This window comes from Pavona decussata, unplaced genomic scaffold (genome assembly GCF_977016875.1).
Source record: "Pavona decussata unplaced genomic scaffold, jaPavDecu1.1 SCAFFOLD_114, whole genome shotgun sequence".
Lineage (NCBI taxonomy): Eukaryota > Metazoa > Cnidaria > Anthozoa > Scleractinia > Agariciidae > Pavona > Pavona decussata.
The window spans coordinates 5,851,128-5,873,674 of NW_028145528.1; the positions used below are offsets into that span (position 1 = coordinate 5,851,128).

Below are 22,547 nucleotides of genomic sequence, written 5' to 3' on the forward strand. Positions count from 1 at the left end.
TAAGCTTACAAGTTAGTACCAAAACCACGTCAAACAAATCAAATTTTATTTATTGTCAGGTTTATCAGATTTATTTAAGATCTCGTCTCTTGCAGGGATTCTTTATTTTCCTGTTTCACTGTCTTCTAAACTCAGAGGTAAGTAACACAAGTTTTTTTCCAGACACAGTTTTCATGCCGTTGCTAAGCAAAATAGCACTTTACCAGGACGACTGGGAAATCATAACTTGCTGAGTACTACAGTTGCTCAGCATGGGACAAGAAGAATGTCCAGTTCCCTCAGTACATCACATCTTCGGGGAATTACCGCAGCTGTATTCAAGACGCTCAATAAGTTCATCTTGGAACTTGCATGTTATGTTGCATAACACGACCATGACGTTCTGCGGGAGTGTATCTCAAAAGGAGCCTGGCATTGAAATTGAGGACATTTTCAAAACGGAAATCGTTCTCCCATTTTGTCATTCGACGTTTACTGCAGCCGTATTTATCCATTTGACCAATAACAAACACAAGACTGATGAAAATAATCTATTTATTTGCAGGTGAGAAGGGCCTTCAACAGGAAAAAGAAGGTTTGGTCGGAGTCACATGACATGTTCCAGACTCATTCACTGTCACCACAAAACTACAATGATATATCCAAGGAAACGTTATCCACACGAAACGGAAGCTTGGTACGTAAAAGCAGACGAGGAGTCAGTATTCAGCTTGTCATGGGAAGGGTTCCAAATGAATTTCTTTACTTCAAGAAAATAAACTAAATCATCGTTTTGGTCAGACGAAACATTCTTCTTAAGTTATCTCTGTTTATATATAAAACAGATGTACAGTACGGACATAAAGTCAAATCAAAGTTGGGATTACGTCGGGTATGGCCTTATTTTGGTCCAACCTCGTTTTTGAGGGAGGAAGAGAGAAGACCCTGGGAACGAAGTTGATTTTGGTCAGACTTTTACTTAAAGCTCTAATGAGGCTTTATAGCTTATTTGTAGGATAATCATATCGACAATCCGGGAATTTAAGGGTTCAAATCCCATTTAATCTTCAAAACATTTTCGAGATTCTTTCATTCAGATCAAAGGGACACACGAGATATACAAACCAACAGGAGTGTGTGACCAACAAAAGCCGTCTGACGCTAGTCTGCCAACGTATTAAAAATTTTCTTTTTTCTAATTATAATAGTTTGTATCGCCTTTTATTTTTGTGAAATGCATGCTTTTTAGCTTTTGTAGAATTCACACTATTTTCTCGACTCAAATCATGTCATGTTACCGAGTACACAACATGGTGTCAGAAGTGGGATAAGACAATTATACTTGTTTCTTTTGTTTTGTTCTAGCGGCCAGGATCAGGAGGCTCTGCCATTTCCAATGTGTCACAGAGACCGTCAGCGTAAAAGCCAGGGCGTGATTACACTGTGGACTCCTCACATACACTAAATGGACCTTAATCGGTTTACTTGTACATAACTAAGAGACGAAGAATAGTTTAGCAACCATTCTGTGACGTGGGCGACCCCGGTGGTGAGCGTGTAATAAAGACGGCCTGGATTTTTAATTACAAGTGTGAACGTTTTCATGCAATATTAAATGAGCGCGAGGAGAGGTTCTTCGGGTCGGCCCATTATGGTTAAATTAAACCGACCGCTGTTTCTTTCCCAGCAGCAATCAACGTTATCTGTTAATCAAGGAATGTTTCAAACGGCATTATCGTCACTTTTATCACCAAGTTAAGTCTAGTAAACATTGTAAGTTGAACTTGTTTGTGAACTCTTCATTGAGTTTCCTTTTGTGTGTGCTCGTCAAACTGACGGCACAGCTTGTAACCTACAAATGTTAAAGTTTTGTTGAATTGACCTTTGTTTTCCAATTTTACAGAGCTATTTAAGTGTGAATGTATATACAGCAAAGTGCCGCCTACCTGAAATGGGGTACATTTTAGTACCAGCATTGTATATTCGCGCGATGGGAACCTTAAGGGATTACAATAAATAATTCAGAATCTGCGAATATACGCATCACCGGATTATTTATTCCTGTATCAACAAAAACAAACCATTAACAAATACATAACGAGGGCAACAGAGGTTAATTTTAAAATAAATTTAAAATAGGGTATGACTTAAACAATGAGAAAACAAAAATGATTTTACTTACCCCAACCGGTCAGTCGACCACCGAGGAAGAGATATTCACGTTGATAACAAACTGTTTTGTCCATCCATTAATATCACCTGTAAAACATCTTTAAATCTTACATTTTTCACAGTTTCTCTAAAACTCGTCACCCTGTCTCACATTCTCTTTGTTAATAAACATTCTAAAAATCCTGGAAAAATCTTAATCATGTATGAGTATGCACACTACAGAGATTTGACGGCTCTGATGATTGAGTGAAACCTCGGAGAGATTACATCGAAACATACGTGGAACGCGCGCAGAACGTAGATTTTGGGGCATATTGTACGCCCTTTATCAGGGTCGAGGGGACCAATGAACAGTAATGGATTTCATTATAATGTATATAGCTTTTATTGTACAGTCAAATAGCTAGAGAGTTTAGTTCTCTTGGTACAATAAATACAAGCAATAACATGAAGTAATAAATACGACTACCTTCAAAAACTGTCTTGCTATAACGCCTGGTAGACTAATAAATAAATACGTCAATTCGATAAATAGATAGCTAACACTGAGCACAGCATTGCTATCATTATGGGGTGCTGGGACAACAAGCAATAATAACTTAAATAATTAATTACCTAATCACTAATTGATTAATTGAACAATTCATTATAACTGACTGTTGATCAGTTGGTTGATGACGTAGCACCAGAGGTGCAGCCAAGTGCCTAAAAAAGCTCCAAAACACATCGAATGAAAACTCGTTGCCGTAGTTTTCCCCATCGTCCCTAACTTCATTTTAAAGGATTTGGAAAAAACCAAGACGCTTTAAATGAGAAGTAGAAAGGATACATTTTCTGCTGTTATTAAAATTGCTTCAGTTTAGTTAATAAGTTAACTTTACTGCCTTGTAATAAACCGGCTATGACCGATAAAAGACCAAAGGTTTAACCTTTGCCATGTAATTCTTTGTTACTATGATAAAATTTCATTTGATAAATACACTTATGTATATATGTAATCTCTGTAAGCATATATTAACCTCGGTATCTGTAACCGCGGTACAGCCTTTTATTTAGAAGCACGGGGCTCCTACGATTTAATGATATATTAAAGATGACGCTGAAATTTCAAACTATTTACAACTTTACTTGACCGCGGATACTATAAATAACGAATTAACAAGAAAGAAACCATGTTCACAATCGCCAGTGGCAGTACCGTGGATAAATAAAGTTATTTGACTTTGACTTTTGGCTTTTTGCTTTTCGCTTCAATTGGACTACGCACCACGCCGACCAACCCCTCCCCCCCCCCACCCCGCGCCAACAAGCAAACCCTTCTCCATTTATACTAGGTCATACTAGGTCTCCTACACGCATGACTACAACATGCTGCTCATGTGCTGTCCACGTGATTCGACCCTCATCATAACGGTAAGTAATGGTATAATGGTAATAGGATTGAGTGGAGTACAATTCAGGGATAAATCGGGCGGGTAAATTACCCCTGAATTGTACGACACGAAGTCCTATTACCAATTAATTGTGCCAATAACAAAATGCAGTTGAAGTTGGACAGCTTACCTGGTCACAATTTTTTCATTGATTTTGATTGGTTATCATGTGCCATGTAGTGAAATTTCATTGGCTAGTGGCATTTGCTACTTGATTTTCATTGGTTCTTTAACTGTCCGATTTGACCTGTCCGATTACAAGCTTCTAGTAACCGGACAGGTCAAATCGGACAGTTTTGGAGTTACATAGCAATTTTAAGCTATAAATATGGGCTGTTAAGAACCAATCATATTCAAGCATTTTGTTATTGACACAATTAATGCAGTAATCATATTTTATCTGCAGCACAATTACGAATCTCTATTTGGCACGAAAGGAGCGCCCGCCTATTACCCGGGATTAATTGTACGCGGCAAGCTATCCATTGTCGGGGTTGGTCTGGAACTGGGAACTGCGTCTGGCACCAGACTTTCCAAGGTTAAAGAAATTCATTGTTAACTCGCATAAATGTACTAAAAGGGATCTCTGTTACCATATTTACATACTATGTGCATTCGGCAAGCGAAACATGCATACCCAGCACGTTTGGTTAATACTGAAAATATGCATCTGCTTTCTTCGTGGTTCTCAGTTCAAATTCATTGTATGAACACGAACCAACAGACGCGCAAAATTGCTTTGCAAGCTGCGAGACGCATGCATGGCATGCCTAACTTACGATAAATGCACGTGTTGTCTACGTGATTTTTAAGGTTCACTGCGTGAATAAAACCATCGGGCCGGGTCCTTTCCATCATAAAATCAAATGCAGGTTCAAGATGCATGCCTAGCACGCATGATTAGTTATACGAGAACGTGCCGTCCACGTGATTCTCAGGATTGTAGATGGGGTTCCGGCGAGCTATCCCGTCAGTCTGTGGTGAGTGGGAGTCCAGCACACCGTTTGGCTGTTGGCCATTCGTGGCACGTTCCTTCTTCATCATCATGATGTTAGCTCGCCATTTGTCCGTGGTCTTCTTGGCGAGCTCTTTCTGCTCTTCTTTCCATCCGCGGTGTTTGTGGTAGAGGATTTCTAGGATAATGATCACGATTCCAGCTCCAATTCCAGCCGCCACCATAATGAACACACCTAAAACCAAATAAACACAACTTACATAACGGCGGCAACTTAAGAAACTGCAACACCGTTCAAAATAAAATTAAAAAAATCAACAGTTGGTTAAGCAGTTTGACGTCTGTTAAAGAATGGAAGCCCTTTCTTGTTTGAAAACGAAGCTATTGTTTTTGTTGTTGTTCTGCAGCTGTTGTTTATTGTTTCTAAATAGCGACCTCAAGAGCAGGAAGTTAATTTTTCTTTTTTCGTCTCACCAAGGACTACAAAACTCTTTTTGGTGCCGGTCTGGTGGCTTCCATTGCAGTTGCGATGGCGTTCTTCTTAAAGAATGTGTTAAAGGGTGACATTCAACTTCAGATCGTAACGAGTTTTAAATAAAGCAATCAACTAATTATTAAATGAGCACATATTATCCACGCAGATCAGTTACACCTAACGGCTACTAGGTCGCCTTCATTACAGGGGGACCCTCGCTTTACACTTGGGCTTGACTCGGGTGAGAGGGGAAGAAGGGTAAGAATGGGATGGGAATATTCCTCCTCCCTCCCTTCCCTCTGCATACTAGGCGGGTTAGAGGGAGATTCAGGTACCTACCCAACATATGACTGAGTCCGAGTGTAGCGGGTGAATTACTCTGTTCAGCGCAATTCTTAGAATCGATCCACGTGGTTTCTAATTCCTCCATCACACCGCTCTCGTGAAAATTCAGAATGGCAAGCGATATATCGTCACTCCAGGGTGAGCCCTGTTAGGACAAAATTGCGTAATTTGAATTAAGCGTACACAAAACGATGTTCCAGACACGCTCTTTGTCACCACAAGGGTCCGAAAAACTTTAAATGAGCAAATCCGAGAATGGTTTAATATACATACTTTAGGCATTCCGATGCCGTATCCTGACCGTCCAAACAGATCGCCAGCAGTAGTGAGGGTACAATCCTCAGAAGCTTCGTAAAACAACACAGGGGAATCCCAGATAAACGCTTTCAATTCCCTGTAAGGCATAATGCAAATTTATCAGGATATATGACCTTAACTTGACTCTTTCTTTTATCAGAAAGCGTATAACATTTTTCCCATCAGTTCATTCATAGTTTGGACCTTTTTTAGACTTGGGTAACAGACAGTATTGGAAGTGAGACGACAAGTGTATGAGCTGCAGAGCACTCGTTTAGGGCGCTTGGAATTTAACCAACTGAGCTACGAGGCCACCTGTAAACAAGTCCTATACACCTTATACCGCTTATATGAATGCTGCAATTTACACAATATACGTGACGGCCGGAAATTCACTCTATACACTTTAAATACATTTCCACTGATAATTAAAGGTTACACTTCGTTTCATGGCTTAATTACTTCAATTGTCTATCTCATTCGTCGTAACGCATTGGACTGAGGTTATCTTACCCGTGTTTCACTTTTTGTATGGCTTCTTTGGCGGTCTTCACGTTGTATTTTTCCATGAAGGTGTACATGGAGGACAGCTCGACTTGCCGGCGGAAGTACGCGTCTACGCTGCTGTTTGCCACAGTAGCGTACTTGAAATCCTTCGATGGATTTCGCAGCTGATTGTGAAAAACAGAAGGGAATAAATAAGTGAATAAAGTGATCCTAGGGAATCTGATGCAAGACACAAGGTTGAAATTTGAACGCATGTCCTTTGCGATACCTTCGTGATGCCGTCAAGTCTCGGCTTGCTGACAACTCGAAGACAGCCCGTAAAAGATGTGTTTACATGCGCATGCGCTCTGCACCTCATGTTACAGACATTTTAACTGTAATCACAATCAAATCTTTATGAAATTGCAGCCATGATTCCCAGTTTTTTACATAGTACTCAAACTCGCCACACAAAATCACAGCTAAAAAATATTTTACTTCTAATGATTCTAATCCAGCACGAGAAAAGTGCAGATCCTTAAAACGGGGCTTCTAGGAAACGCCTTCGACAGGGATAACCTTTGGCGTCTCCTTTCGCGTTTTCACGGTAAACTTATTGTCGTTGCTGTTGTTGTTTTTCGAAGAATTCAAAACAAAGTACCCTCGTTTTTGGCAATGCTTACGCTCAACCCGGAAACCTGATTTGTGGTCTGCAAATTAATGATTCGAGTATGAGTACTTACGTTTGGATCATCGATGCCGCTGACCACAGCTTTAGGTCGATCAAGGACGAGGAAGGCTGCCAGGTTGGCGGTGTAGCTGGCGACGATAATCATAGCAAACCCGGCCCAGACCATCCCGAGCACACGGGCGCTGAAACTACGAGGAGTACCTGAAAAGAACGCAGAAAATTAAACTGGGGAAAAGTTTTCCCTGCATAGCTGCATTCCGGTATTGTTTGCGAAGGGCAATTTTTTGGTAACGGACGTAATCTTAGACTTAGTTGCTGATGGGAAAGTTCGTTGTACCTTTTAGCGGTCCTCATAGCCATTAGAGTTAACTTAAACCTCTTGGGTATTACGCCGGTAAAAATGACGGAAACTACTTGAATCAAGGCACGTAACAGTTGTTTCTGGTTCCCCTCTCGGGACTATTTCCCACGAACAACCCTGTCACCGTATCAACGGAAATTGTAATTGCCGAAAGAAATTTAGCGTTGTTTTGATCTCCTTCACTGCGCTCTGCGATTGGTAAGAAGACTTGGGCCACCTGGGCCACTTTATTGTCAACTAGAACTCAGAGACGTGCTCACATACGTTTCCCGCACTTGACGCATTGACCTGTACTTGTTTCGATTCATTGTGTTTACGTTTGTGGTGACTGGCTAAAGTTAGTACGCTGTTTTTGGTTTTGCCATATCCATTTTCTTTTTTTTTTTTTTTGGGGGGGGGGGGGGGGGCACCTTTGAATTGGAATGGTGATATTTCTTACGTGGAGTGTTGAGGGTCAGATCGTTATCAGATCCCTCAGGAGTAACTAACCTTCTCCAATCCCACTGTTCAGTAGTACTCCCCATGAGAACCACATTGCACTAGACAGATTAAGCGCCGTCTCTTCCTTTTCTTTCCGAGCCAGTTTAAACCGGCCAAACGGGCTAAACCGGTCCAACAGGTACAGTATCACAGCTACTATGTGGACCGAGAGCAAGACTAAAAGCCATAAGTTGATCTGGAAAGGCCGCAAAAACGAGTCCAACCGGTTTTCGCTTTGATCCTACAAAAAAGGAAGTAAGGTCTAGATAAAAGCATCCGGGATGTACAAGGACTACTAAAAAAACCCACTCTTACAGACTCACTTACCGACTAATTGGAGGAAGCTGGGTGGATAGACATGCAGGCATACAGGAGAAAAGGTCGATGAGCAGGCAGTAGGAGACTAGATGGGCAAACAATGGGAGTATCTGGCTGTCTGTCAAACTGACTGAAGTGCACTCAATTATCTGACGAACGTATATACTAACTCGACTGCAGATATACTGGATAGTTGACAGAGAGGGGCTGACTAACTTTCTGAATAACAAACGGATGGATTGATGATCGACTGAAGAACGGAAAAATAACAGAAACGGCTGGACGAAAAATAGTGGCCGATTGGGTCATAATTTTACCTTGACTGTTCAGGGAGAGAATAGGGTGTTACGTGCAACGACTAACTGACGCTGTCTCAATGACAGGCAGACGGATTGATAGTCAGCTCATTGCGAACTTTCCGGCAAAGCAATAAACCGAAACTTCCAATTGAGCGTACGCAACCAATCCCCAGAGATTCAAATGCCAATGGCGAAATGGCCACGTTGGTGTACCATAACAGAAGAAGCTACTGAATGAAAAACGTTTTGATGACGACATATTAACAGGGCGGCAATGACGTCACGTGCATAATGTTTATTTTAATTTCGTTACAAGGAGACATCAGTGAGATTTAGAAATACGTTAGCGGGAAACGGCAGAAATGACCACGTGACTATGTTTATCCTAAATTTGCTGCTCGCTGTTTTCAGTTTCTTAGAAAAATTGAGTAGTTTTGCATTAGCATCAAAGGCCAGAATAATTTTGCACTTTTTTCTTCTATGCACTCTTTCAAGAAAACATAAACGTGAATCTCACGTTTGCCGTTTGTCGTAAACGCGATTCTTAATCTTTCTAATAAAGAGATTTAGAATTAAGTTTACCGCAGACGGTAGAAAAGACCATGTGACTATGTTTAACCTTCATTTGCCGCTCGCTGTTTTCAGTTTTTGAGTAAGTTCTCATCTGTGTAATCATTTTTTCGCGATTCTAAATCTCTGTAATAGAGAGATTTAGCATCGCGTTTACGTGAAACGGCAAACGTCACCTTGCCGTTTCACGTTTCACGTAAAATAGCGTGAGCCTTTTGACTTTAGCTTCGTGTGTGTTTAGCTTTTGCGAGTTTCCATGAAGCTGTTTTGCGACTCACTGTGGTGAGTTCACGAAGAAAAGTGCGGTAAGGAGTGAGTTATGAAGGATTTTGAAACATGAAACTTAATTTGCCCTACTATGACTTGCCGGAAATATTATTGGGTTACTTGCTTTCAACAATTAACGCCTTATATGTATGAGAAAAAAAAGGAAGAAATACTTACGTAGTTCTCACGTAGACGGCAAACGCGAAATAGCCTGTTTTCACGTAGAAACGGCAACCGGCAAACGGGAAACGCGAAAAAAAGCGGGAAAATCGTGGTCACGTGATCATTTTTGCCGTTCGCGTTTCACGTATACGCGATGCTAAATCTCTCTAATATCTCAGGAAATAACGTCAATACTTAAAAAGTACCCAATAGTGCACACAGAGTAAAGTTTATAAACAAGGATTTGATTTTTACCTTCTTGACAAGTATGGTGAGTCCCTGGTACTTGAAAGGTTTGGAAAACTCAATCCACTCAGCTCTCTCATTGTTGATAGTAAGAGCAGCGGCAATTAGATCAGATTTGCCATCAATCACTTCACCTACCATACCATTCCAGCGTTTCATGTCTGTGCCATTCACCTGTGAAATTACGGCAGGACTTAAATAGCTCACAAAAACTGATTCGGTTGGTTGCTTACTTAATATACGTGCACCGCCGAAAACAAGACACAAAAACACGAGTCCCTTAGTTCAACAATTCTGCAAGAAGAAACTGATAGTGCCTGGGGCAACTGCTGTGTATTCAGTGCACATATTGGTATGGGTAATGAAATGGTGACGAGTGAAATTAGGAAACAATTTCACACGCGTTTTGTGAAAATTAAGGCTCAGGAAATTATTACACTTTTGAAAAAACTCAAGGGAACTTATGTCCTAATTTCACGAGACAGTATACCATTTGGTTACCTCTTGATACCATGGGCGACAAATTACGTCCACAGATATGAGTTTTTGACGTGAGTTTTTGAATTTTGTCATTTCCCATGTGAAATTATAAATTAAGGCTGAAATTTCGCGGCAAAATTAAGGAATAATTTGTCACCCACGATATTATCTGTTTTATCACTGTGAATCACCGAAATGAAATAAAGGTTCAGTACTTAAGCCGCTTTCAGAGAAATCGAGGTCAAATTAGTAACTCATATAACAGTCTGCAACCTTACCTAAACCAGGGAAAAACTTCGAACAGGGCATTACCACATCAACAAAATATTTTCAAACAATTCTGATTAATTTATTTTTGTTTTTTACATTACCATGTTTCCACCAATGAAGCCTGGTCCACACGAGCAACTTTTTTGTGACAAGTTTTCGGTACCCATTTTCATTTGCTCGTACATATGCGAAAATTTGCCCAAATTTTATATAACAAATGCATTTGCTGAAAAACTAGCGCACCAGTTTTTATGTGGCAAAGAAAAATGCCGTATTCAAAAGTTTGTTCGTGTACACAACTGGGCACAGAAAAAGTGGCATGTATTAAAATAAAATGTGCGCAGTGGTTTCCAAACCAAACCCTGGGCCTGTCCTCGTCTCTCTGTTGCCCGCGGTCCAACCACCATCTTCTTTCAATTTTCTTTAGATTTCCCACCTCATATATAACCAAAAATGCTTCTGTTTCACGTACTACAATTCTTGGCTGTCATGTCATTCGAGGCGCCATCTTTCAAAACGAGGGAAAGCAGAGACTTAGCGCCCTCGCCTTGTCACGCATTTCTCCGCTGTCCAAAGTCATTTCTGGCACAAAGACAAACGAGTTTTCAATACAGCATTTGACGTCTTGGATACACGAACGAATATCTTTGTCACAGAAAACTAGCCACAGAAAATTTGCTCGTGGGGATGGGCTTGACTTAGCTCTAACCCTGGATACAGCTGTTTCGACATTGGTTGTCTAAAAAAGCGTAAAAGCGTACGCGACAATGCCGAAAGGTATTCTGGAAAATAGCCAATAAATTTCAATAAAAGCTCAGAATCCATAATGCCCGCCATCTCAAGTCTTCGCCGAAACAGCTGTAGATGACCACGAAAACCAGAATTCTTGATTCTCTCTGACGAAGGGACAAACGTCGTCAGCGTCCGAATTTCTTTACGGTTGGGTGTTTACGTTATACAACCGAGTTTTTGTGTAACTTTGTGCTGGACTCACCCTTCTCAGAGAGCCATAGCTTCCATCCTCTGATAAATGGACATCAAACGTGAAATTTACTTTCTCAGCCAGTCGATTTAACAGATCCATACAAAAACCTGAGGACAAATGGGTTAACATAAATGAAACTGCGCACACTTTTCAAACATGCGCTGTACATGTTAGACAAGCTGTACAAACTCCTCTATAAAAAGAAGAAAAAAACTCGTCTAATATAAACCTCATTAGGATTCTGGTGGTGAATCTTTCCCGTGATATTCTTCCATACATTCTTCCGCCTATCTGTGCCGAAAACCGTTTTGAATTCACATCAGACGGGTGAATTTGGACTGGCGTTTGGACCTTTCACAATAAAATCAAAATCTCCCAAGAGGAACCACTGGACCTTAAAATGGGCCCTTTGCAGCTCACGGTCACATGGTACAAAATCCACCATACTGGAAAGCAACCTACGCACTGGGACATCCAAAACAAAGCAAATTCAAATTTGACTGGATGAAGCCACTTTTATTTTGGATGTCCAGGACGTAGCTTGCTCTCAAGCATCGCCATGGTGGATTTTGTACCATGCGACCGTTAGCTGCAAAGGGCCCATTTCTAGAATACACCCTGCCAGCTTCATTGACAATCTTACCATAGCAACAGTGGTCATTATGGTCATCAGCCACCAGTTTAGCATGCTCGCCATACACCTTTCCAGAGCATTTGATATGCTTGCGTTTTTTGTCAGGATTATCAAGATCTTCACACTTGCCACTATTGGGCATAGCCTTGATAAATACAAACGGTTCACCAACCAAAGTCACAACCTGCAACAACACACCATGATACACGATTAGCCAAGTTGATGTTTCCATGACAATTACATTTTGACCAACATTCTGATATCATTTTGGTGTTAATTTCTTTCTTTCCGTTTTTATGGTTTTTGCTTAAATTTGACAGTTTTCTGAGGTTTTGGAGAAATCATAAAACCCAGTCTTGTTCAAGAAGGTTATGGGCGAGATGACCATCAACAAACAATATTCTCTGTTGCTTCTGGTGATAAGACACAACATTAAAATAATAAACGTGCAATCCCCATTGCTCCGATCTTTTTGTTTTCCACATTTTTGCAAGACGAGTTTCAGTTAGCAAGTGTTAAGATAAGCAGTTTTCAATGTTAGTGATCACTAAAGTAAGCAAATATATTTGAAATTGATAACTTTGCTTACCAAAATTATTAAGTTGTCTTTAACCTTAACTCTTTAAGCCCCGGTATCAACATGCAAATTCTCTTCACTGTTTCTATATATTTCTTATGGTGCTTGTTGAGAGAATTTGTCAAACAATCCAGACATTTCACCTTTGGTGAACATGACTATTTTCTTTATTCTAGTGGCCTGTGTGTTCAATCTAGTTATAGACCTCTTTCATAATGGAGGGCATAATTAGTATTCTTTTATGTGCATGCAAATAAGCCTTCTCGACCTCGCTTTTGAGTGAAAATACTTTTGTTTTTACACATGCCAGTGAGGCCAGGAAGGCTAATTTAAATGCATACAAAAGAATAACAATTAAGCCCTCAATTTATGAAAGAGGTCTATGATACTGTACTGATAATTAAATGCTGGTCTCAATTGGGGCACAAAAGGTTAAGGTATGCAGTAGCTATACTGTACTAATAATCATTGATCATCTTACATTCAAATGAGTAGAAACAAAGATCCCGTCTGGCTGTTCAACCTGTCCACCTGGCCAAGTGATGGTTTTGTTGATTGACACCTTTCCATCGTGATATTCTCCGACAACTGTGAGCTGTGAGTCTGCTCTGTTCTTCAGATTGACAATCTGATAAATCGAGTTGATGCGATCGCCTTTTGTGTTCAGCTGTATGTTACCTGTCTTCCCATTCTCAATGGTGGTGTTCACAAGTTCACTGAAAACACAAACCAACAAAAGGATTCAAATTAGAGCTGCAAGGAACAAAATTTTCAGATGTAAAATTATTGCATGCAGGGAATAAACAACCAACAAATAATATTTTTACCTGAAATTTTATTTTGGATAACTAATATCAGAATCCACCAAATGTTAAATATCAATTAAATATCAACAAAATAAATTCTTGGTTTTCACGTGACGTCACCAAATTCTGGAATTCAAAACTGGGAGGCCTACAAAATATTTACCTTCATTCAAGAAAAGATTACCTAAAAATATGTCTGTTCACAATTTCTTAGCTCGATGTCGTGCTTCTTTTTGAAAATAGAACAGTTTCAATTTCCGAATTTTCATCGTGCGTGACATAACGAGGACGGCCGTGACAGAGCTTTTCCGTATCTTAAAAATGACTCTTCGGGGTGATTTTCAGCATTCTAAACAGTTTAAGTTTGAGGAGAAATATTAATCTAAACATTCGAAAATTCACAAGGGCAAACAAACCTCTTTTCTGGCGAAAGTGAACTCCAGATGTTTTTTCGTATTTCCGGCCGCCATGTTTGTGCCCCTCAGAGGGACACAAACATGGCGTCTCCATACTAAGCTCTATAAATTTATGTGGAACATTTTGTCAAATAACTCGAGTACGGAAAGCCGCACAGACCTGACACTTGGACAGATGCCTTATTTATTTATCCTCTATACCATTTCAATTTCTTGACTTCATTCATGGAATGGTTTCGATTTTTTTTTCAATGGCGTGACAGTGAAAACCGAGAATAATTCAAAAACCTGGCAAGGAAACCAAGAAAACAACCTGTGTCAAAAGTTTGGGTATAACATTAAACACCATTGCAAACCTGCAAAGGAAACAGCTCAAAAGAAAAGTAAAAAAAGTGCAGTGGAAGCATTCACCTCCAGCTTGCGTTTCCAAAACAGTTTCTACAAGTGTTTTAATACCATTTTGAAAAAAAAAATGGTTGGGATCTCCCTTGAATAACGGTGAAGTTTTATGCCAAACTGCATCAAATAATCATGAGAGATGGTGCTACCATCTGGACTGGAAATGAGAGAAATGACAACTTGTCCAGACAGATCTATCTAAAACTTTCTGATGTTCCATTCAAAACTTGAGAAGATGAGTACTTCTAGATCGGGAGGTACCCTAAAAAACTAGGACCAAATTTCCAGAAATTCTGTGATCTATTTGATTTCCAACTAAAACTTAGGGATTTTTCCAGCAAATGGTTAACCATAGCCCATTATGTTACAAAAAAAATCCGATAGTTCTATTTCTGAACTAAAAGACACTCACTTGAACAAAGTCTGACCACTGCTCCACTGGGTGGTTTCTCGGCAGCTAGCAGGGGGTGCAGTTAAGTTCATCCCAGCAGTCACCAGTGTGTCAAGGGCTTTTGCAACAAGTTTCACAGCATCTTGTATCTGCGCAGATTCATCATACCCATGAAACAGCTGCATCCCAATAATACCTGTGGCAGAATTTTAGAGTTCATTAGACCAGCAATACATCAGGAATTTTGCGATCTAGAACACAGAGGGTCATGGGTTCGAATCCCATCTGGGGCTCAGATTTTTTCTGTGTCCTCTTATAGTTGATTCTTTACATCTCCCTGTATTTTTCCTTTATATAAGAGTATAGACCATAGAAAACTGCCGTTGATTTGTTAAATTTCTTACGCTTGCACTTTGGCAATTTGTGAAAAATTACCAGGCTGGCCACTAATGGAGCAGTGATTTTCAGCAGCAAATCTTAACTGCTGCCACATGATATCAAAATTGCACTAAGACATCTGGTCCGGCAGATATGGGCATTTCAATTAAATGACAACTCCGTGAAAATTGCCAGCAATCACCAAGTGTAAATTTAACAGTCAGTATGTCATTTTCAATCAACGTGGTCATCCACATGAAGGTCTCACCACCTAAACAAAGCCAGCACCTTCTCCTCAGTTACTTAAGGACCCTGAGTGTTGGTCTGGCTGGACTTTGAACCAGCGACCTCCCACTCAGGCTGGTGCTCTACCAACTGCGCTAACCAGGTGGATGATACAGCCATCTGGGGTTGTTATGTACTCCCAGTTCATCGGGGGTCTCAAAAACATCCACGATCAACCTTGTGATACAATGAAGCAATCAATAAAATCAGTCTAAATTAACGTTTCATAGACATTTCACCTTGTGGTAAATTATTTCTAGCAGCCCCTGAGAAGGTCTGTTGTGTCACCAACCAAACGTAGCCTGCTCCAGTCATCCCAAGATGTGAAGCATTTTGATACACAACAGCTGCATCTTCTTCCCTAGAAAAAACAAAACAAAACCCAAAAAAGATTGAAGACCCTCTGAGGCCACTCATGAAGAGAAACTGGTTCTTTTCTTTTTTGTGCTGCTAAAGAAAGATTGGCAAATAATATTTCAGTCTATTTTGGCTCCATTACTTTATGCCCCAATATAAGCTTAGTAATTGTGGTTGGATTCAATAGCAGTTCCTACAAATTCAGCAAACTGAAACATTCCTACGTTGCTGTGGTGATCCAGAAGAGTAACTGCATACTAGCAGGCAAAAATAAAATAGACTGGTTCAGATATACTGTAATCAGGGGTTTCATTAAGGGCTGGTCACTGGGCAAATTGGCCGTCTCTAGCCTCAAGTTCGCCCATCTGCTTTTCACACCTCAACCAAATTTTTCAATAGAAGACCACACCCAAGTTACCTATCCTACCCAGGTACACTAACCTCTCGCCCAATTGTTTAAAACTTTTAGTTAATGAAACCTCTGTATATTAGACTTTATTCATACGTATAGATCAGAGCAATCCCAAATCTTTCCTGGCAGTCAAGTACACAAGCATTCTCAGCCACAAAGGCCACCATGTTCGTGATCTATTTAAAATATGTGCCATATTATTTAACTAGTTTTAAGATTTCACAGGCCTGCACTGGTCAGCAGAATTAGCAATCAAAGTTTACGTGGGATGTAAGGATCGACCAACTGACTGTCAGAATTTTCCCCATAACCATGACTATTATGTTAACCTGTTTCAATACATGTCTTCATGGAATTTAAAAATAAAGAAAGTACTGTTAACCTAAAGGGAGGAGTTAGAAACATCAGGAAACTTTTCCTTAAAAGGGAGGGGTTCACGGTTCTGCGCATGTCCGTGAATCAAAATACTTTTTTGCCTTTGCTCGCTTTGACCCAAGCCTGTTTAATTTAATTTGTTGTTTATAATTATGAACCATTCGGCAGGGAATAGGTAACTCCGGTGGTAATTTTTTCAAATGATTGCTTTATTTCGGATGCAAATAACTGTAAACACATACAGTACCGTGCAAATGTAAGTTGACAGTCCCTCGAAACTCGAACTTCGCGACTCGATCCTCGATCCTCGAAACTCGAAAGCTTCGAGTATCGAGGCTCGAGTCGAGTGCATCGAGTATCGAGTCGAGTGCATCAAGTTTCGAGGCAGGGAAACAAAGAACTTCTCGCGTGATTAGTTTTTCACACGTCTTATCCGAGGCCACAGTTCAGTTCTTTTTTACAGGAACCAACTCCGCGAGACGGCCAACTGTGTTTGCGTTTTTGTTGGAGCGATGTGCGCACGTGTATGCTCGAGCTGGAAACCGTGGAATAAATCCTATGGGTCAACACTAAATTCAATATCGACACTATGAGTACAATCCAGTAGCATTTTCTGGGAATTTTGGTCATCAGTCATTTTGCTTGGACTAATTATAGAATGTGATTACTGAAGTACATGTGGGTGGGATTAATTTAAGGCCATAAAGTTGATAAGAAAGAGAAAAAAGCATTTAGATTCATACACATGCGCTGAAATGTGAACCCCTCCCTTTAAATGGATGCAATACACTAAAGATAAGAGTTGGGACAAGTTGGAGAGGAAGGCTCTAAAGAGTCGAGAGGGGTTGATGATGGCCTTAGTACTCTGAGAACGAGTGATCGATGGACATATTATATTTACATGTAGGAAGTACACTGTATGAGACAAAGTATCAAGCAATAGTTATCAATATTAAAATTAGTAGCAACTACATACGTAATGTAAGGGCTGAGAGCATAACAGACCTATGTCAAATTTTAGGCCGTTTTTCGAATTTTGCTCGGATTTGTCTGATTTTTTGCATGTGACATGCAATTCAATCGAAAAACATTGTCCAGTACTTTTTTTGCCATCAGCGAAAAATAATGGCACAGATTTGTTAACTACTGTAAGTTCTTCTTCTACAACACTGAAGATAAATAAAGCAAGCGTCTTTGGCTATGGAGGGCCAGGAAGGGAATACTTTACAAAGAATATGCAGGATGTTCAGACCAACATTTCCAAGTTCAGTGCTATTCATTCCTGCTTGGCCATATGCTATGACCTCAAGACAACTATAAAATCTGTTTTAGAGTCAGGAAGTGTAATTTTTAGCGTATTTTGCTGTTTGATAGTACAAACCTGGCACTAAATAGAATAACCCTCGACTGGACTTTCTTCAGCTTCAACAGCTGAGATGTGACATTTAGACAACCTGTCGGGAACATTATTGTTTTCTCTATCTGCAAGAAAATAAGAAAAAGAAATAAAATGATTCATGTCTGCAGCAAAATAGAGATGATTTGGAAAAATTCATGTTCAAGAATGAGGGTGTGTTTAATTTATTATTATTTTTTTGTATTTATAACAATAATTATTATTTAATAACTAAAGATAAATTTTTATCTAATAATAAAAACAATTATTTAATATTACTTAATATTCAACTGTGTGATAAGTACCACAAGTTAGTGAGTTACTGGGAAACAAAATGGATGTTAATAAAAACTGTGAACAAAAGTTAATTTACATCTACATTCTCCCAAATTTACCTAAAATAAGAAATCTACTGTCTATCCTCAATGTTTCTTAATTGTTCTGGAATACAATCAATCAAATACAAATGAAATCCTATCATTTTATACCTCCCCCAAGCACTTTAAGACAACAATTTACAGGCCAGAAGATTGTTTGTATCATATATTACCTTGATGTTATTTTTTGCAGCCAGACCAGTGAACTTTGTAGCAACCATGCGACCATCTTGGTCATTACTGGTCAACAGAATGACCTTGTTCCAATTGAGATGTTTCAACAAGCTGAGCCACACATTGACTTGATCTGAGTATGGAGCAACGGTCCGCAGGAATGACTCATGAATGGACTGCAAGGATCAAACGCACACCTGCTTAACTTTAGAACGATTGACTGCTGAGCTATAGTAAGGCCTATTAAAGGGTGCCTGATTGACACACAAAGGCCATAACTTACTGGTAAATTTGTATGTATGAATAATAATTATTTTTGCCAACAAAATTGTCTTGTAAAGAACACTGGTGCTATCTGGAAATACAGTGTGACTGTTCATTTGATCTTTCTTGGTTTCAACTATTTCATTGTGTACAGCATAAAACTCACACCACCAGTGTGCTGGAATGAAAATCACAGCAGAAACATGTAAACACACTCTGACTTATATTCTGAGGTTGGTACTGGTAAAATACGCCATTCATGAACTACATATACATCTACCTTGATAACTGAAACAAACTATTAATAAATTGCAAAATGATTAGCCAACCATGATCAGAAGGAACAACAAATACTATTGGTTACATGTATGTTGTGCTTAACTGTATCAATCTCTCATCTGCTACAATTTTAATAACTCATATAATTTACATAATTTCTTGAAATAAATTGAAGGGCTGGGAGCAAAACCAAACTAAATACATTCCAGATTGAGTTTGTTGTTTTAGCTCAGATTCAACAGAGTTTTTGCATGCAACCTTGAATTCCTTCAAGAAACATTGTTCCAATGTTTTATCCACTGCTTTGCAATTCATTTTGTGATAAAAACAGAAATCTTACCTATAATCATAGGTTTATATTGTAAACGAAGCGCAAAACAGCAGAATTAAAACATTAGAGCAAAGTTTCCTGAAGGAATTCAAGGCCACATGCAAAAACTCCAGTAAATTTAAGCTAAAATGACAAAATGCGATCTGAAATGCATTTAGGTTGGTTAATTGCTCCCAGCCCTTCAATTATTAACTTTGCACATCTAATCTTTGATAGTGTCCATAAAATTCTTAAGTAAAATGATGGCCTGGTACATGCTCTTTAAACCTGCTTTTTCTTTATCCTTCACTAAAATGACATTTAACCTAACACTTCCTTACATACATGTATAATAATTGTTGTAAAAATAATAGTGATATTCAGTTGGGAGATTTAAAAAATTTGCCAAGTCTACACTTTAAGACTAAATTTAAGGCTGGATACGGAATGCCTTTAATTACATGTAACAAGGTTAACATAGTTATTCATATCATTTTTAAATCTTGACTAAAAGTTCACTAACAAACTGAAAGAGCTGATTACACATAGTTGTAAAGCAGAATACTCCTGTAGCTCGTGTCATACAGTGAACTGCATACAGTGGTGTATGCATTGAATGTTTCTCAGCCTTTGTTAAATAAATTAACAAGAGGCTTTGAGAATCATCAAGCCTTTGTCAAAAGTACATGTAGTGTTTTAAAACAGATACTTTTATTAAAATCATATGGATTACTAACTATTTTTTAGCTGATTATTTTTGTGGAATACATTCATAATTTATAGGCAATTTTGCAATATACAATTAACATGCCCCAAATTATTAATGCCTTGAAATTTACTTGGTCTTTCCTTCTTTAAAATGAATATATTATTTTATACATGCTTGCCATGACAAATGTTGCACTGCAAGCTTAATATTTTAAAGAAAATACTAGCCAAGGATGACAAAGATTGTTCCCTTTTTAGAATTCAATATCGATGCAATTACACAGCTTCAGTTTTGGCTATTGTATCATTCCTATTGTATTACATCCCACACAATGCATGCAAATCAGTAAGTGTCCCTGATGTTATTTTCTGTTTTGACTTGAGCAGAATATTATGTTATTTGGATCAAACTAGATTTTTTCTCAAATGTCTTCTTCAAACTGCTAAGAGTGAATTCTTAAAAAAAAAAAAAAACAACCACTAAAATAGCCTCTTTTAATAAATATTTAAATACAAACTTCATACTTTGTCTGTGTCACAGTGCAATTCGATATTGTAATTGTGTCAGGAGTAATAGGAATTTCTCAAAGACAGGTCTAAAAATGAAAGGAGGAAACGTTCTAAATTCCCTACTTCCACATATAGGTCAATTAGTGTGTCATCAAAATTTTTGCATTGAACAAAGCACGTCTCAAATCGATGTAAAACTGATAAAAAATTAAACCACAACCCCAAATTTAATATCATATCTCACTTTGTGGCTTCATAACAAGTGCAAGTTTAATGAACCACGTCTGTTCAAAACAAAAGTCATTACTAGACATTTCCCCATATTTTACTTTGTACTGTAACAGAAAGACTGCCGTAGTTTGAAATGAAACTGTTATGCATATAACAGCTTTCTTATAATTATTTCCTGTCATAAGTGGTCGAACCTTGAACCACAGAATAATTTGGACTGGAATTTTATTTCAATAAATCGTAATACTGCCAAAAAAGAGAACTCGTTTCATTTCACACCCGTGTCACACACAAAACCTGAGTACAGTTATACGAAGAGATGCTGGAAAATGTCAACATTCAAATGATTGTTGTGAGGATTTACTTTCATATAGGTGATGTGATTTTTAGTATTCTTCAAGATGTAATTTTCGATTATTTTTTTATTAAATCTTATGCTAATTCTAAATTTGGCATAAGTCTTAAGTTAAAGCTCAGCTATTCTTGAGAGTGAAAAGGATTTGTTGTAATTATTTAGTTTATTTTACTAAACACTTTACCTTATCGGAGAAGATAGTTTCTCTGGCGGAGATCCCAATAACAGGAATCTGATAAAAACTGCAGGCATATGACACAGAAATTGGCGGTGATAATTCATCTTCAGGGTGACTAACAATCACCACCGATACTCCTTTAGCGATCAATTTTTCGCAAACATCCAGCGCCGAACGAATAGGGTTCGGGCTCAAAACATGCGACGTTGCATTCAACCTCTCCGTCCTTAAAATGCTTGAATCTGTGTTGATTTTTTCTACCGCCTCTTGGAAGACGTTCTCGTTTTCTGGTGAGGACAGCATCGCTCCTATTCCGAACGAATCCATTGCGCTGCACGTACACAGAGACTGGAAAACGGCAAATAAAAACACACATCTGGCAAACATCGAGATAATTCGGTGATCCATTGTCACTGATTTCATATAGGATAGAGTTTCCTTTTGCTTACATGAATGTCAAAAAAATTGTTTAAACACAGCTCTGACAGCTTTTATACGAAACGTTTACAAGTGAGCCTAGTCGCCCAGAACACGTTCTTGAATTTTCCAATTTCCTCCCACATAAAGCCAGCACATTCAAAATTCGTTGCGTCGCATTGTTCCTTGCCGTGAAAATTGATTGCTATAGCGTTCGTTCCATGGAAATTTCTTTCCCACTGCGGAGTTAGTGCATGTTTAAATTGTAATTTAGCGTGTTTGTCTCTTTCTGCATGATTTTGCATCTCATTTCGTTCCGCCATCTTGGCCGCAAATCTATAGTGGAGGCTTGGGTCGAGGGGAAGTGCAATGTACGCTGGGTAGTCCTAGGTCACTTGTCTTTCATTTGTCCTTTTCCTTTCTTTCGTAATTCGTTCTTTAAAATATTATGATGGCTCATAAAACTTAAGACAATAATAGGTACGTGATTTCCAATAGCTACAGAAAAAAGGAACTGTTCGGCGGCGTTCGACTTTATTCGTTCTCCTGGTCAAAAAAACGCGCGGTTATTGGTCGTTTCCATACCTCCCGGGGGGGGGGGGGGGTACTCCCTTATATGGGCTATACGGTGACGTGCCGCTGGATAGGGTATGGTTTTTGGGCCCTGAACAAGCGAGTCTGTCCTGGAACCGTCCTAGACAGGGTATGGTTGCAAGACTATCGTCGAGTATTTGGCAATCCGAAATCAGAGACGTTTGTCTGTATTTATTTAGCCGGTCATGAGTCAACATAAGATCATTTTCAGGACTAGATATTAGCGCTATTGTTTTCAGTATCTTTAATTCCACCCCCGACTATACTCAATTAGCATTGCAACATAGGCAATGTATTATTTTATCTGTTGTGATTGGTGTTCGCGTTTCAATGCGTGGAACATCGCGTCCGGTAAGTGACAGTAGGCCTTTTAATGTACAATAAAATCTGCAATTCCACAGCGACACACCGATGAGTGGTGGACTGATCTCAACGGCGGAGGTGACGAGCTTG

General features: G+C 39.0%; 2 protein-coding genes across 4 annotated transcripts in view; one reads left to right on the forward strand and one right to left on the reverse strand.

Moving 5' to 3' along the window:
- LOC146470441 (uncharacterized) overlaps positions 1-3,189 on the forward strand; it is a 26,663-nt gene extending 23,474 nt beyond the window's left edge. For all 3 annotated transcript variants that reach the window (XM_085122560.1, XM_085122561.1, XM_085122562.1), the window contains 3 exons: positions 96-137; positions 545-676; positions 1,345-3,189. In XM_085122560.1, the coding sequence (XP_084978686.1) occupies positions 96-137; positions 545-676; positions 1,345-1,401 (231 nt within the window). In that variant the 3' untranslated portion in view covers positions 1,402-3,189. The remainder of the gene's footprint in view (positions 1-95; positions 138-544; positions 677-1,344) is intronic.
- LOC146470442 (glutamate receptor ionotropic, NMDA 1-like) lies at positions 2,513-21,823 on the reverse strand. The gene is made up of 15 exons (XM_085122563.1): positions 21,090-21,823; positions 18,248-18,424; positions 17,683-17,783; positions 15,397-15,518; positions 14,516-14,690; positions 12,964-13,198; positions 11,915-12,089; positions 11,281-11,378; positions 9,546-9,710; positions 7,684-7,915; positions 6,886-7,034; positions 6,170-6,327; positions 5,633-5,753; positions 5,354-5,504; positions 2,513-4,774 (listed from the first exon to the last, which is right to left on the reverse strand). Exons 1-15 carry the CDS (start codon positions 21,504-21,506, stop codon positions 4,485-4,487), a joined length of 2,766 nt encoding a protein of 921 aa, XP_084978689.1. The 5' UTR covers positions 21,507-21,823; the 3' UTR covers positions 2,513-4,484.
- Between the last annotated feature and the right edge of the window lie 724 nt (positions 21,824-22,547).